This window comes from Oncorhynchus tshawytscha, linkage group LG31 (genome assembly GCF_018296145.1).
Source record: "Oncorhynchus tshawytscha isolate Ot180627B linkage group LG31, Otsh_v2.0, whole genome shotgun sequence".
NCBI lineage: Eukaryota > Metazoa > Chordata > Actinopteri > Salmoniformes > Salmonidae > Oncorhynchus > Oncorhynchus tshawytscha.
In genome coordinates, this window is record NC_056459.1 from 23,960,500 (window position 1) to 23,977,999 (window position 17,500).

The 17,500-nt window shown below is 40.1% G+C and overlaps 1 protein-coding gene across 7 annotated transcripts in view; it reads left to right on the forward strand.

Annotated features, from left to right (window-relative positions):
• The window catches only part of LOC112229221 (cytoplasmic dynein 1 intermediate chain 1), a 111,379-nt gene that overhangs the window by 40,330 nt on the left and 53,549 nt on the right, over window positions 1–17,500 (forward strand). For all 7 annotated transcript variants that reach the window (XM_042310148.1, XM_042310151.1, XM_042310149.1 and 4 more), the window contains one exon: window positions 16,000–16,092. In XM_042310148.1, the coding sequence (XP_042166082.1) occupies window positions 16,000–16,092 (93 nt within the window). The remainder of the gene's footprint in view (window positions 1–15,999; window positions 16,093–17,500) is intronic.

Genomic DNA, 17,500 nt, shown 5'->3' on the forward strand with positions numbered 1-17,500 from the left:
TGTGTGCGTGTTACTTTATGTGTGTGTGTGTTACTTTATGTGTGTGTTACTTTATGTGTGTGTGTGTTACTTTATGTGTGTGTGTTACACTTATGTGTGTGTGTGTTACTTTATGTGTGTGTGTGTGTTACTTTATGTGTGTGTGTGTGTGTGTTACTTTATGTGTGTGTGTGTTACTTTATGTGTGTGTGTGTTACTTTATGTGTGTGTGTGTTACTTTATGCGTGTGTGTTACTTTATGTGTGTGTGTGTCTGTTACTTAATGTGTGTGTGTGTGTGTGTTACTTTATGGGTGTATGTTACTTTATGTGTGTGTGTGTTACTTTATGTGTGTGTGTGTTACTTTATGTGTGTGTGTGTGTGTTACTTTATGTGTGTGTTACTTTATGTGTGTGTGTTACTTTATGTTTGTGTTACTTTATGTGTGTGTGTGTTACTTTATGTGTGTGTTACTTTATGTGTGTGTGTTACTTTATGTGTGTGTGTGTGTTACTTTATGTGTGTGTGTGTGTTACTTTATGTGTGTGTGTGTTACTTTATGTGTGTGTGTGTTTCTTTATGTCTGTGTGTGTGTGTTTCTTTATGTGTGTGTGTGTGTTACTTTATGTGTGTGTGTTACTTTATGTGTGTGTGTGTCTGTTACTTAATGTGTGTGTGTGTGTGTGTGTTACTTTATGGGTGTATGTTACTTTATGTGTGTGTGTGTTACTTTATGTGTGTGTGTGTTACTTTATGTGTGTGTGTGTGTGTGTGTGTGTGTGTTACTTTATGTGTGTGTAACTTTATGTGTGTGTGTTACTTTATGTTTGTGTTACTTTATGTGTGTGTGTGTTACTTTATGTGTGTGTTACTTTATGTGTGTGTGTTACTTTATGTTGTGTGTGTGTTACTTTATGTGTGTGTGTGTTACTTTATGTGTGTGTGTTACTTTATGTGTGTGTGTGTTACTTTATGTGTGTGTTACTTTATGTGTGTGTGTGTGTGTGTTACTTTATGTGTGTGTTACTTTATGTGTGTGTGTGTGTGTTACTTTATGTGTGTGTTACTTTGTGTGTGTGTGTGTGTTAATTTATGTGTGTGTTACTTTATGTGTGTGTGTTACTTTATGTGTGTGTGTGTTACTTTATGTCTGTGTGTGTGTGTTACTTTATGTGTGTGTTACTTCATGTGTGTGTGTGTTACTTTATGTCTGTGTGTGTGTGTTACTTTATGTGTGTGCTACTTTATGTGTGTGTGTTACTTTATGTGTGTGTGTGTTACTTTATGTGTGTGTGTGTGTGTGTGTTACATTATGTGTGTGTGTTACTTTATGTGTGTGTGTGTTACTTTATGTGTGTGTGTTACTTTATATGTGTGTGTTACTTTATGTGTGTGTGTTTACTTTATGTGTGTGTGTGTTACTATATGTGTGTGTGTTACTTTGTGTGTGTGTGTGTGTGTGTTTGTTACTTTATGTATGTGTGTGTGTGTTACTTCATGTGTGCGTGTGTTACTTTGTGTGTGTGTGTGTGTTACGTATGTGTGTTTCTGTGTGTGTGTGTGTGTGTGTGTGTGTGTGTGTGTGTGTGTGTGTGTGTGTGTGTGTGTGTGTGTTACTCTATGTATGTGAGTCTTACTTTATATATATGTGTTTTACTTTATGTTTTTGTGGGTAGGTGTTACTTTATGTGTGTGTGTTTCTTTATGTGTGTGTGTGTGTGTGTGTTACTTTATGTATGTGTGTGTTTGTTACTTTATGTGTGTGTGTGTTTGTTACTTTATGTGTGTGTGTGTTACTTTATGTGTGTGTGTGTGTGTGTGTGTGTGTTACTTTATGTGTGTGTGTGTTACTTTATGTGTGTGTGTGTGTGTTACTTTATGTGTGTGTGTGTGTGTTTGTTACTTTATGTGTGTGTGTGTGTTACTTTATGTGTGTGTGTGTGTGTGTGTTACTTTATGTGTGTGTTACTTTATGTGTGTGTGTGTTACTTTATGTGTGTGTTACTTTATGTGTGTGTGTTACTTTATGTGTGTGTGTGTGTGTTACTTTATGTGTGTGTGTGTTACTTTATGTGTGTGTGTGTTACTTTATGTGTGTGTGTGTTACTTTATGTGTGTGTGTGTGTTACTTTATGTGTGTGTGTGTTACTTTATGTGTGTGTGTGTCTGTTACTTTATGTGTGTGTGTGTTACTTTATGTGTGTGTGTGTTACTTTATGTGTGTGTGTGTTACTTTATGTGTGTGTGTGTGTGTTACTTTATGTGTGTGTTACTTTATGTGTGTGTGTTACTTTATGTTTGTGTTACTTTATGTGTGTGTGTGTTACTTTATGTGTGTGTTACTTTATGTGTGTGTGTTACTTTATGTGTGTGTGTGTGTTACTTTATGTGTGTGTGTGTGTGTGTTACTTTATGTGTGTGTGTGTTACTTTATGTGTGTGTGTGTTACTTTATGTCTGTGTGTGTGTGTTACTTTATGTGTGTGTGTGTGTTACTTTATGCGTGTGTGTTACTTTATGTGTGTGTGTGTCTGTTACTTAATGTGTGTGTGTGTGTGTGTGTGTGTGTGTGTTACTTTATGGGTGTATGTTACTTTATGTGTGTGTGTGTTACTTTATGTGTGTGTGTGTTACTTTATGTGTGTGTGTGTGTGTTACTTTATGTGTGTGTAACTTTATGTGTGTGTGTTACTTTATGTTTGTGTTACTTTATGTGTGTGTGTGTTACTTTATGTGTGTGTTACTTTATGTGTGTGTGTTACTTTATGTGTGTGTGTGTTACTTTATGTGTGTGTGTGTTACTTTATGTGTGTGTGTTACTTTATGTGTGTGTGTGTTACTTTATGTGTGTGTTACTTTATGTGTGTGTGTGTGTGTGTGTTACTTTATGTGTGTGTTACTTTATGTGTGTGTGTGTGTGTTACTTTATGTGTGTGTTACTTTGTGTGTGTGTGTGTGTTAATTTATGTGTGTGTTACTTTATGTGTGTGTGTTACTTTATGTGTGTGTGTGTTACTTTATGTCTGTGTGTGTGTGTTACTTTATGTGTGTGTTACTTCATGTGTGTGTGTGTTACTTTATGTCTGTGTGTGTGTGTTACTTTATGTGTGTGCTACTTTATGTGTGTGTGTTACTTTATGTGTGTGTGTGTTACTTTATGTGTGTGTGTGTGTGTGTGTTACATTATGTGTGTGTGTTACTTTATGTGTGTGTGTGTTACTTTATGTGTGTGTGTTACTTTATATGTGTGTGTTACTTTATGTGTGTGTGTGTTACTTTATGTGTGTGTGTGTTACTATATGTGTGTGTGTTACTTTGTGTGTGTGTGTGTGTGTGTTTGTTACTTTATGTATGTGTGTGTGTGTTACTTCATGTGTGCGTGTGTTACTTTGTGTGTGTGTGTGTTACGTATGTGTGTTTCTGTGTGTGTGTGTGTGTGTGTGTGTGTGTGTGTTACTCTATGTATGTGAGTCTTACTTTATATATATGTGTTTTACTTTATGTTTTTGTGGGTAGGTGTTACTTTATGTGTGTGTGTTTCTTTATGTGTGTGTGTGTGTGTGTGTGTTACTTTATGTATGTGTGTGTTTGTTACTTTATGTGTGTGTGTGTTTGTTACTTTATGTGTGTGTGTGTGTTACTTTATGTGTGTGTGTGTGTGTGTTACTTTATGTGTGTGTGTGTTACTTTATGTGTGTGTGTGTGTGTTACTTTATGTGTGTGTGTGTGTGTGTTTGTTACTTTATGTGTGTGTGTGTGTGTGTTACTTTATGTGTGTGTGTGTTACTTTATGTGTGTGTGTTTGTTACTTTATGTGTGTGTGTGTTACTTTATGTGTGTGTGTGTTACTTTATGTGTGTGTGTGTTACTTTATGTGTGTGTGTGTGTGTGTTACTTTATGTGTGTGTTACTTTATGTGTGTGTGTTACTTTATGTTTGTGTTACTTTATGTGTGTGTGTGTTACTTTATGTGTGTGTTACTTTATGTGTGTGTGTTACTTTATGTGTGTGTGTGTGTGTTACTTTATGTGTGTGTGTGTTACTTTATGTGTGTGTGTGTGTTACTTTATGTGTGTGTGTGTTACTTTATGTCTGTGTGTGTGTGTTACTTTATGTGTGTGTGTGTGTTACTTTATGTGTGTGTGTGTTACTTTATGTGTGTGTGTGTCTGTTACTTTGTGTGTGTGTGTGTGTTACTTTGTGTGTGTGTGTGTTACTTTGTGTGTGTGTGTGTTACTTTATGTGTGTGTGTGTGTGTTACTTTATGTGTGTGTTACTTTGTGTGTGTGTGTTTCTTTATGTTTGTGTTTCTTTATGTGTGTGTGTGTTACTTTATGTGTGTGTTACTTTATGTGTGTGTGTTACTTTATGTGTGTGTGTGTGTTACTTTATGTGTGTGTGTGTGTTACTTTATGTGTGTGTGTGTTACTTTATGTGTGTGTGTGTTACTTTATGTCTGTGTGTGTGTGTTACTTTATGTGTGTGTGTGTGTTACTTTATGCGTGTGTGTTACTTTATGTGTGTGTGTGTCTGTTACTTAATGTGTGTGTGTGTGTGTGTGTGTGTGTGTGTGTTACTTTATGGGTGTATGTTACTTTATGTGTGTGTGTGTTACTTTATGTGTGTGTGTGTTACTTTATGTGTGTGTGTGTGTGTGTGTTACTTTATGTGTGTGTAACTTTATGTGTGTGTGTTACTTTATGTTTGTGTTACTTTATGTGTGTGTGTGTTACTTTATGTGTGTGTTACTTTATGTGTGTGTGTTACTTTATGTGTGTGTGTGTTACTTTATGTGTGTGTGTGTTACTTTATGTGTGTGTGTTACTTTATGTGTGTGTGTGTTACTTTATGTGTGTGTTAGTTTATGTGTGTGTGTGTGTGTGTTACTTTATGTGTGTGTTACTTTATGTGTGTGTGTGTGTGTTACTTTATGTGTGTGTTACTTTGTGTGTGTGTGTGTGTTAATTTATGTGTGTGTTACTTTATGTGTGTGTGTTACTTTATGTGTGTGTGTGTTACTTTATGTCTGTGTGTGTGTGTTACTTTATGTGTGTGTTACTTCATGTGTGTGTGTGTTACTTTATGTCTGTGTGTGTGTGTTACTTTATGTGTGTGCTACTTTATGTGTGTGTGTTACTTTATGTGTGTGTGTGTTACTTTATGTGTGTGTGTGTGTGTGTTACATTATGTGTGTGTGTTACTTTATGTGTGTGTGTGTTACTTTATGTGTGTGTGTTACTTTATATGTGTGTGTTACTTTATGTGTGTGTGTGTTACTTTATGTGTGTGTGTGTTACTATATGTGTGTGTGTTACTTTTGTGTGTGTGTGTGTGTGTGTTTGTTACTTTATGTATGTGTGTGTGTGTTACTTCATGTGTGCGTGTGTTACTTTGTGTGTGTGTGTGTGTTACGTATGTGTGTTTCTGTGTGTGTGTGTGTGTGTGTGTGTGTGTGTGTGTGTGTGTGTGTGTGTGTGTGTGTGTGTTACTCTATGTATGTGAGTCTTACTTTATATATATGTGTTTTACTTTATGTTTTTGTGGGTATGTGTTACTTTATGTGTGTGTGTTTCTTTATGTGTGTGTGTGTGTGTGTGTTACTTTATGTATGTGTGTGTTTGTTACTTTATGTGTGTGTGTGTTTGTTACTTTATGTGTGTGTGTGTTACTTTATGTGTGTGTGTGTGTGTGTGTGTTACTTTATGTGTGTGTGTGTTACTTTATGTGTGTGTGTGTGTGTTACTTTATGTGTGTGTGTGTGTGTGTTTGTTACTTTATGTGTGTGTGTGTGTGTTACTTTATGTGTGTGTGTGTTACTTTATGTGTGTGTGTTTGTTACTTTATGTGTGTGTGTGTTACTTTATGTGTGTGTGTGTTACTTTATGTGTGTGTGTGTTACTTTATGTGTGTGTGTGTGTGTGTTACTTTATGTGTGTGTTACTTTATGTGTGTGTGTTACTTTATGTTTGTGTTACTTTTTGTGTGTGTGTGTTACTTTATGTGTGTGTTACTTTATGTGTGTGTGTTACTTTATGTGTGTGTGTGTGTTACTTTATGTGTGTGTGTGTTACTTTATGTGTGTGTGTGTTACTTTATGTGTGTGTGTGTTACTTTATGTCTGTGTGTGTGTTTTACTTTATGTGTGTGTGTGTGTTACTTTATGTGTGTGTGTTACTTTATGTGTGTGTGTGTCTGTTACTTTATGTGTGTGTGTGTTACTTTATGTGTGTGTGTGTTACTTTATGTGTGTGTGTGTTACTTTATGTGTGTGTGTGTGTGTTACTTTATGTGTGTGTTACTTTATGTGTGTGTGTTACTTTATGTTTGTGTTACTTTATGTGTGTGTGTGTTACTTTATGTGTGTGTTACTTTATGTGTGTGTGTTACTTTATGTGTGTGTGTGTGTTACTTTATGTGTGTGTGTGTTACTTCATGTGTGTGTGTGTTACTTTATGTCTGTGTGTGTGTGTTACTTTATGTGTGTGTTACTTTATGTGTGTGTGTTACTTTATGTCTGTGTGTGTGTGTTACTTTATGTGTGTGTTACTTTATGTGTGTGTGTTACTTTATGTGTGTGTGTGTTACTTTATGTGTGTGTGTGTGTGTGTTACATTATGTGTGTGTGTTACTTTATGTGTGTGTGTGTTACTTTATGTGTGTGTGTTACTTTATATGTGTGTGTTACTTTATGTGTGTGTGTGTTACTTTATGTGTGTGTGTGTTACTATATGTGTGTGTGTTACTTTGTGTGTGTGTGTGTGTGTGTTTGTTACTTTATGTATGTGTGTGTGTGTTACTTCATGTGTGTGTGTTACTTGTGTGTGTGTGTGTTACGTATGTGTGTGTGTGTGTGTGTGTGTGTGTGTGTGTGTGTGTGTTACTCTATGTATGTGAGTCTTACTTTATATATGTGTGTTTTACTTTATGTTTTTGTGGGTAGGTGTGTGTGTTTCTTTATGTGTGTGTGTGTGTGTGTGTTACTTTATGTATGTGTGTGTTTGTTACTTTATGTGTGTGTGTGTTTGTTACTTTATGTGTGTGTGTGTTACTTTATGTGTGTGTGTGTGTGTGTGTGTGTTACTTTATGTGTGTGTGTGTTACTTTTGTGTGTGTGTGTGTTACTTTATGTGTGTGTGTGTGTGTGTGTTTGTTACTTTATGTGTGTGTGTGTGTTACTTTATGTGTGTGTGTGTTACTTTATGTGTGTGTGTTTGTTACTTTATGTGTGTGTGTGTTACTTTATGTGTGTGTGTGTTACTTTATGTGTGTGTGTGTTACTTTATGTGTGTGTGTGTGTTACTTTATGTGTGTGTTACTTTATGTGTGTGTGTTACTTTATGTTTGTGTTACTTTATGTGTGTGTGTGTTACTTTATGTGTGTGTTACTTTATGTGTGTGTGTTACTTTACGTGTGTGTGTGTGTTACTTTATGTGTGTGTGTTACTTTATGTGTGTGTGTGTTACTTTATGTGTGTGTGTGTTACTTTATGTGTGTGTGTGTTACTTTATGTGTGTGTGTGTGTTACTTTATGTGTGTGTGTTACTTTATGTGTGTGTGTGTCTGTTACTTAATGTGTGTGTGTGTGTGTGTGTTACTTTATGGGTGTATGTTACTTTATGTGTGTGTGTGTTACTTTGTGTGTGTGTGTGTGTTACTTTATGTGTGTGTGTGTGTGTTACTCTATGTGTGTGTTACTTTATGTGTGTGTGTTACTTTATGTTTGTGTTACTTTATGTGTGTGTGTGTTACTTTATGTGTGTGTTACTTTATGTGTGTGTGTGTTACTTTATGTGTGTGTGTTACTTTATGTGTGTGTGTTACTTTATGTGTGTGTGTGTTACTTTATGTGTGTGTGTGTGTGTTACTTTATGTGTGTGTTACTTTATGTGTGTGTGTGTGTGTGTTACTTTATGTGTGTGTTACTTTGTGTGTGTGTGTGTGTTAATTTATGTGTGTGTTACTTTATGTGTGTGTGTTACTTTATGTGTGTGTGTGTTACTTTATGTCTGTGTGTGTGTGTTACTTTATGTGTGTGTTACTTCATGTGTGTGTGTGTTACTTTATGTCTGTGTGTGTGTGTTACTTTATGTGTGTGTTACTTTATGTGTGTGTGTGTGTGTGTGTGTGTGTGTGTTACTTTATGTATGTGTGTGTTTGTTACTTTATGTGTGTGTGTGTTTGTTACTTTATGTGTGTGTGTGTGTTACTTTATGTGTGTGTGTGTGTGTGTTACTTTATGTGTGTGTGTGTTACTTTATGTGTGTGTGTGTTACTTTATGTGTGTGTGTGTGTGTTTGTTACTTTATGTGTGTGTGTGTGTTACTTTATGTGTGTGTGTGTTACTTTATGTGTGTGTGTTTGTTACTTTATGTGTGTGTGTGTTACTTTATGTGTGTGTGTGTTACTTTATGTGTGTGTGTGTTACTTTATGTGTGTGTGTGTGTGTTACTTTATGTGTGTGTTACTTTATGTGTGTGTGTTACTTTATGTTTGTGTTACTTTATGTGTGTGTGTGTTACTTTATGTGTGTGTGTTACTTTATGTGTGTGTGTTACTTTATGTGTGTGTGTGTGTTACTTTATGTGTGTGTGTGTTACTTTATGTGTGTGTGTGTTACTTTATGTGTGTGTGTGTTACTTTATGTCTGTGTGTGTGTGTTACTTTATGTGTGTGTGTGTGTTACTTTATGTGTGTGTGTGTTACTTTATGTGTGTGTGTGTCTGTTACTTTATGTGTGTGTGTGTTACTTTATGTGTGTGTGTGTTACTTTATGTGTGTGTGTGTTACTTTATGTGTGTGTGTTACTTTATGTGTGTGTTACTTTATGTGTGTGTGTTACTTTATGTTTGTGTTACTTTATGTGTGTGTGTTACTTTATGTGTGTGTTACTTTATGTGTGTGTGTTACTTTATGTGTGTGTGTGTGTTACTTTATGTGTGTGTGTGTTACTTTATGTGTGTGTGTGTTACTTTATGTCTGTGTGTGTGTGTTACTTTATGTGTGTGTGTGTGTGTGTTACTTTATGTGTGTGTGTGTTACTTTATGTGTGTGTGTGTGTGTTACTTGTGTGTGTGTGTGTGTGTTACTTTATGTGTGTGTGTTACTTTATGTGTGTGTGTTACTTTATGTGTGTGTGTGTTACTTTATGTGTGTGTGTGTTACTTTATGTGTGTGTGTTACTTTGTGTGTGTGTGTGTTTGTTACTTTATGTATGTGTGTGTGTGTTACTTCATGTGTGTGTGTTACTTTGTTTGTGTGTGTGTTATGTGTGTTTCTGTGTGTGTGTGTACTTTATGTGTGTGTGTGTGTTACTCTATGTATGTGAGTCTTACTTTATATATATGTGTTTTACTTTATGTTTTTGTGGGTAGGTGTTACTTTATGTGTGTGTGTTTCTTTATGTGTGTGTGTGTGTGTGTGTGTTACTTTATGTATGTGTGTGTTTGTTACTTTATGTGTGTGTGTGTTTGTTACTTTATGTGTGTGTGTGTTACTTTATGTGTGTGTGTGTGTGTGTTACTTTATGTGTGTGTGTGTTACTTTATGTGTGTGTGTGTGTGTGTGTTACTTTATGTGTGTGTGTGTGTGTTTGTTACTTTATGTGTGTGTGTGTGTCTTACTTTATGTGTGTGTGTGTTACTTTATGTGTGTGTGTTTGTTACTTTATGTGTGTGTGTGTTACTTTATGTGTGTGTTACTTTATGTGTGTGTGTGTGTTACTTTATGTGTGTGTGTGTGTGTTACTTTATGTGTGTGTTACTTTATGTGTGTGTGTTACTTTATGTTGTGTGTTACTTTATGTGTGTGTGTTACTTTATGTGTGTGTGTTACTTTATGTGTGTGTGTGTTGTTGTGTGTGTGTGTGTGTGTTACTTTGTGTGTGTGTGTTACTTTATGTGTATGTGTGTGTTACTTTATGTGTGTGTATGTGTGTGTGTGTTACTTTATGTGTGTGTTACTTTATGTGTGTGTATGTGTGTGTGTTATTTCATGTGTGTGTGTTGTGTTTATGTGTGTGTGTGTTACTGTTACTTTAATGTGTGTGTTATTTCATGTGTGTGTGTGTGTGTGTGTGTTGTTTTATGTGTATGTTTGTATGTTACTTTATGTGTGTGTTTGTTACTTTATGTGTGTGTGTGTGTGTGTGTGTGTGTGTGTGTGTGTTACTTTATGTGTGTGTTACTTTATGTGTGTGTGTTATTTCATGTGTGTGTTGTTTATGTGTGTGTTGTTTTATGTGTATGTTTGTGTGTTACTTTATGTGTGTGTGTGTTACTTTATGTGTGTGTGTGTACTTTGTGTGTGTGTGTGTGTTGTGTGTGTGTGTGTGTTGTTTGTGTGTGTGTGTGTGTGTGTGTGTGTGTGTTACTTTATGTGTGTGTGTGTGTGCAAATCAGACCTGGGTTCAAATACATGTGTGTTTAGTATCTTCTTCCAAATGTTTTTCTATGTATTTGTATTTTCAAACAAGTGTGTTATTTTATTTTTTTAGTGGTTATTTTATTTTGTAAAAAATAAATACTATTTGAGAGTTTTTTCAAATACCTAGGTTAAATGCATGGGAGTGTATTTGAGTAATTACACATTCATAAAAATATTAAACTGCTTGTCTTTCCAAATAAAATATATTTGAATAGTTACTTTGAATGTATATGAAAGTAATTTAGATATTTGAAATAGTATTTGAACCCAGGTCTGTTGCTTGTGTGTGCCCTTATGTCTCTGTGTGTCACAGGATGCGCTAGGTGTCAACACTCCTCTGTCAGTGGCAGTACAGGCGCTGGCACGGCCTCTAACAACCTAACCCTCTAACACAGCACTGGACCCTCTCCAAGTCACACAGACAGGCAGGCAGGCCAACCCACCCCAGCCTTCATCTCCCCAGTGATGAGCGTGAGCTTGCACATTTCAGCATCATGCCAACACTTCCTGGGGATTCAGAATAAAAAGGGATCTTTGATCTCTTCTAGTTACTAGTTGGAATATATTCTTAGGCTTACCAAATGGCACCCTATTCCCTATGTAGTGCACTACTTTTGACCTGAGCCCTATGGGTCCTGATCAAAAGTAGTGCACTTCACAGGGAATAGGGTGCCATTTGGGACAAATACGAAAACATATAATGCTGTGAAACCCAGTGGTATGGTTATGCACTGTGGTAGCTGTATCTCTCACTACAGCACAATATGGGTCGTATCTAACTACTGTGGTTGCTGTATCTCTCACTACAGCACAATATGGGTTGTATCTAACTACTGTGGTAGCTGTATCTGACACTACAGCACGACATGGGTCGTATCTAACTACTGTGGTAGCTGTATCTGACACTACAGCCCAACATGGGTCATATCTAACTACTGTGGTAGCTGTATCTCTCACTACAGCACAACATGGGTCGTTTCTAACTACTGTGGTAGCTGTCTCTGACTTTTCTTAGTATATTTATAGTAATGCTCTCCACATGTGGTGGATATATCTTAACCGTCCAGCCAATCACAGTATAATACACTAAGCTCTCCACTGAGAGTCCCGCTCCTAAGATCCTTATAGTGCCATTGAATTACTGTTTATTTTCTCTGCCTTCATAATGGATTGGCCAATTTCAGTTCATCTGAGATAATTCACTGTAGAGGTATCCACATAATGACTAACAATGCTTCTGACCGGCTGGCTCAGGCCTTTTCACTCCCCAGCGTACGATTAAGCTGGTAATTAGCCTGTAGCGCGCATGCTAATCTAAATAGTAAATACTCCACGACTGGGGGGGAGAGAGTGGCGTGTCTATGTCTTAGGACTCGGAAGGACCCCTTCTCTGTCAGAGTTGAGCTGAGTGTTCTAACCGCTTATAGGCGTCTATGGAGATGCCTGTTTGTCTATGTGCCGCTGGGCTGGGCTGAATTGACTGGGCCAGCGTGAGGAAGGAAGCTGAGTTTCATCAAGCCAGCCCCCAGGTACCAGTGGCTTGGTGGATCCTGGTTAATGTGTGTTCCCACGGTGTAGAGCAGTATTAAGCACCAGGTGGAACAGGAAAACATTCCATGACTGGGTTGAGAGAGAGAGAGGGAGAGACAGAGAAAGGGAGAGACAATCTTTGAAGGCTTTGGAGAATCTCCATTGAAATTGAGTTATATTTGGTTGCTTCTTCCTTGACCTTTGACCATAGTATCTTCAGTACCGTGCCTTCATATGGGAAGATGTATTCAGTCGTTAAGTAACCAATCCAAAGCCTCATGTCACATGGCTATGAATCACTGAAGCTTGCTCCAGTCTCTGTGGTCAACTGTTGTCAGTCGGACCGCTCTACGTTATGGTCGCACAGCTCTCCATGGTCCTCCCATGACCACACATTCTGACCACGGTCCTGGTCATCTAAGGTCAGGTTGTGCATGGGTTTAGGTTGGGAGCGACTCCCTTTCCTCTCCTCACAGCAGACCCCAGCGATGTTGGCCACGCAGTCTCTGTCTCTCTCGCTCTCTGTCTCTCTTGCTATCTCTCTCTGTCCCTCTCCCTGTTCCTCTCCATTCTCCATCCTAACCCCAAAGGGACAACACCCAGTCCTGTCTCCCTCCCTCTCATTGAGGGTGCTGTGGTGGTGGGACACCAAAGAGAAGCATCCCCCTCTCCACCAAACTCAGGGGGGGAAATGGATGACAGGGAGAGAGAGAGATTGAGAGAGAGAGAGGAGCCGCCTGTGAGTTTGTCGGTTGGTGGCTGTCTGTCCTGGCTGTCCTCTGTGACTCAGTGGCGGACTGACTTGTTGGCTTGGCTGACTGACTGCTTGGCTGGCTGACTGACTGCTTGGCTTGGCTGACTGACTGCTTGGCTGGCTGACTGATTGCCTGGCTGGCTGACTGTCTAGGCCTGTCTCCCTGGCCTCTCCACTCCGGTCCCTGCTAGTTAGATGCTGTCTGATTCAGAGCAACACTTCCATTCAGCTGGAAACCACGCTGTTGGACCGAACCCATTACATCAGTGGTCCATCCTCATCCTTCATCCACACACTGAAGTATTTTCTCTTGGGAGACAACCACTGTGGCTGCGTTTCAAATAGCATCCTATTCCCTATATACTGGTCAGAAGTTGTACACTATAAGGAATAGTGTACCATTTGAGACACTCTGTAGAGAGGATATGGTAACTTCAGGTTAGAGTTGAACAAACTATTGGGCATATGAAAGGAAGCATGGTGAGTTCAGGTTAGAGTTGAATGGACTTTTGGGCCTTTGGAAGGAAGCATGGTAACTTCAGGTTAGAGTTGAATCTAGTACATGCTAACTCCAAAGAGTTTATAAGCCATACACTCCTTTGTCTCGAAGATTATGAAGATATTAAAGCTAATAAACTTCTCTTGAATTTTCCATTATTCCCCTGGTAATCACATGTATCATATCTAATCTTTGATCTTGGTAATCACGTTCATCAAATCTAGTCTTTGGTCTTTGTAATCATATTTATCATATCTAGTCTTTGGTCTTTGTAATCATATTTATCATATCTAGTCTTTGGTCTTTGTAATCATATTTATCATATCTAGTCTTTGGTCTTTGTAATCATATTTATCATATCTAGTCTTTGGTCTTGGTAATCATATTTATCATATCTAGTCTTTGGTGTTTGTAATCACATTTATCATATCTAGTCCTTGGTCTTGGTAATCACATTTATCATATCTAATCTTTGGTGTTTGCAATCACATTTATCATATATTTATTATATCTAAACAAAACCAGTTGAGAAGGTTCAGAGCAACTGAAAGGGCATGGTGATAATAGACAGAAGGCCTATATTCTCATATCAACAAGGCTCTTGAGCCAGTAATTTTAGGAGGCCTCAGGGCATATTCAAACTGTGTCATACACACACACAGACACTCACTCACCCCTGAAAACAAACGGCGCTGGTGTTGAGTTGAGAGTGTGAGACGTGACACGTCTGGCGGAATGGAATCACTTCCTCCTGTGAACTGGGCGCCCATTGTCACTGCGACCCCTACCCAGTTAACCTCCGACCCAGGGGTCAACATGACAACTAGCCCACTGAGGATTCGGGTGTGTGTGAGCGTGCAGAGAGTGTGTGTGTTTGCGCGTTCGCAGCCACAGGTGTCTGGTAGGGTGTCAAGTGGGCTTTTGGGGCCTCATTTTCACCATCTGTTTCCAGGGTGATGGGATGGGGGGAGGGGTTACCAACACATGTCTGGAGGAAGGAGGGAGGGAGGAGAAGGGCGGTGGGCAGAGGGGGTGAATGGAGGGACGAAGCAGGCCGCAGGAAGACTGGCAGGTGCTTGTGGATGTTAGCCCCTCTTTTGCCCCCTTCACTGGGGGGGATTCAGAGTAATTGCGGGGTCGAGTTTAGGGTGGGGTTGTTGGATCTCAAGATCAGAGGTTAGGACAGAGCCGAGGGCATGCACGCCACTCAGAGAGGCACCTTCTGTGTGTTAACTTACTTTTTGATGAGGCCTGTGTGCTAACTTCCTCTCTGTTGAGGCCTGTGTTGGGGGGAGTGGGCTTGGTCATGTTACTAATTATCATGTTGGGAGGGGAGTGGGCTTGGTCATGTTACTAATAATCATGTTGGGAGGGGAGTGGGCTTGGTCATGTTACTAATAATCATGTTGGGGGGGAGTGGGCTTGGTCATGTTACTAATAATCATGTTGGGAGTGGGCTTGGTCATGTTACTAATAATCATGTTGGGAGGGAGAGGGCTTGGTCATCTTACTAATAATCATGTTGGGAGGGGAGTGGGCTTGGTCATGTTACTAATACTCATGTTGGGGGAGTGGGCTTGGTCATGTTACTAATACTCATGTTGGGGGAGTGGGCTTGGTCATGTTACTAATACTCATGTTGGGGGAGTGGGCTTGGTCATGTTACTAATACTCATGTTGGGGGAGTGGGCTTGGTCATCTTACTAATAATCATGTTGGGAGGGGAGAGGGCTTGGTCATGTTACTAATAATCATGTTAGTGGGCTTGGTCATGTTACTAATAATCATGTTGGGAGGGGAGTGGGCTTGGTCATGTTACTAATACTCATGTTGGGGGAGTGGGCTTGGTCATGTTACTAATACTCATGTTGGGGGAGTGGGCTTGGTCATGTTACTAATAATCATGTTGGGAGGGGAGAGGGCTTGGTCATGTTACTAATAATCATGTTGGGGGAGTGGGCTTGGTCATGTTACTAATATCATGTTGGGGAGTGGGCTTGGTCATGTTACTAATAATCATGTTGGGAGGGGAGAGGGCTTGGTCATGTTACTAATAATCATGTTGGGAGGGAGTGGGCTTGGTTATGTTACTAATAATCATGTTGGGAGGGGAGTGGGCTTGGTCATGTTACTAATACTCATGTTGGGGGAGTGGGCTTGGTCATGTTACTAATACTCATGTTGGGGGAGTGGGCTTGGTCATGTTACTAATACTCATGTTGGGGGAGTGGGCTTGGTCATGTTACTAATAATCATGTTGGGGGAGTGGGCTTGGTCATGTTACTAATACTCATTTTGGGGGGAGTGGGCTTGGTCATCTTACTAATAATCATGTTGGGAGGGGAGAGGGCTTGGTCATCTTACTAATAATCATGTTGGGAGGGGAGTGGGCTTGGTCATGTTGCTAATAATCATTTTTCTGCAGGTGTTTTCCCAATGTTCCGATAATACAACTGATGGAATTGACAGTAGTAAAATACTCCAACCTCCAGTTGACCTGTACTGTAGTAGTATCAAATGCTTTGCAGGCTGTCCTGCCAAGCCGAATACACTTAATTGTGTGTGTGTTTGGGTGTGTGTGTTTGGGTGTGTGTGTGTGGGGGGGGCCATCCAGCCCTGAATGTCAGTTAGTCAGGTGGGACAGGCCTGCGAATGATTAGATGGGATGGAGTGGATTAAGTATAGAGAGGGGGGTTGTAGTACTTTGAACAGCTGCTGATTAAAATGACTGCTTGCGCTTTCTTTCTCTCTCTTTCTCCCTCTCCCTCTCTCTCCACCTTCCGCCCTCTATACCCCTCTCTCTCTCTTTCTACAGAGGAGGAAGAAGAGGATGAAGAAATCACAGAGCTGAAGCCTGATCCTGAATCTGACCAGCAGGAGGAGGAGGACACCAAGGAGATGAAAGAGGGTAAGAAGAGGGGGAGGAGAAGAATGGGCATGGTTAGAGGGGGATGAGAAGAGGGGGATGAGAAGACGAGGCATGAGTAGAGGGGCAGGAGAAGAAGGGGCATGGGAAGAGGGGCAGGAGAAGAAGGGGAGTGAGTAGAGGGGGAGGAGAAGAAGGGGCATGAGTAGAGGGGGAGGAGAAGAAGGGGAGCGAGTAGAGGGGGAGGAGAAGAAGGGGCATGAGTAGAGGGGGAGGAGAAGAAGGGACATGTGTAGAGGGGGAGGAGAAGAAGGGGCATGAGTAGAGGGGGAGGAGAAGAAGGGACATGAGTAGAGGGGCAGGAGAAGAAGGGGCATGAGTAGAGGGGGAGGAGAAGAAGGGGCATGAGTAGAGGGGCAGGAGAAGAGGGGCATGAGTAGAGGGGGAGGAGAACAAGGGGCATGAGTAGAGGGGGAGGAGAAGAAGGGGCATGAGTAGAGGGGAGGAGAAGAAGGGGCATGAGTAGAGGGGCAGGAGAAGAAGGGGCATGAGTAGAGGGGGAGGAGAAGAAGGGGCATGAGAGAGGGGAGGAGAAGAAGGGGCATGAGTAGAGGGGGAGGAGAAGAAGGGGCATGAGTAGAGGGGTTTGCTGTAGAATGAAATTGTTTACAGTAAAGAAGGGGAAAGATGAAAGGTGAAGTAATGGTAAGAAATAAAATAGCTTTAGCTGAAGGGAGTGTTTGCATCCCAAATGTCACCCTATTCCCTATTGGGCCCTGGTCATAAGTAGTGCACTATATAGGCCATTTGAGTTCAGGTGAGTTGAAGCATATATGTCAGATAATCATTTCTGAGACTGAACTCTCCAGTTTAACCTCCACCTTGGTTTGGGAAACAGTATACAGAAACATAACATATTTCAATTCAAAACAAGTCAAAGCCATGAATCAATTCATCAAATATATTTATAAAGCCCTTTTTACATCAGCAGATGTCACAAAGTGCTTATACACAAACCCAGTCTAAAACCCCAAACAGCAAGCAATGCAGATGTAGAAGCACGGTGGATAGGAAAAACTCCTTAGAAAGGCAGGAACCACCCCTCAGAGGAACCAGGCTCTGAGGGGTGGCCAGTCCTCTTCTGGCTGTGCCGGGTGGAGATTATTGAAGACGTTCAAGCTTTCATAGATGACCAGCAGGGTCAAAGAGAGAGAGAGAGTGAGAGATGGGCGAATTAGAGGGAGCATACTCTAGATCACACAGGACACCAGATAAGACAGGAGAAATAATCCAGATAGGACAGACGGACCCTAGCCCCCTGACACTGGAGTCTGAGACAGTGTGAGTCGGGGGACACTTGGCCCCGTCCAAAGTTACCCCCGGAGAGGGCCATCCAGGCAGGATATAACCCCACCCACTTTGCCAAAGTACAGCCCCACACCACCAAAGG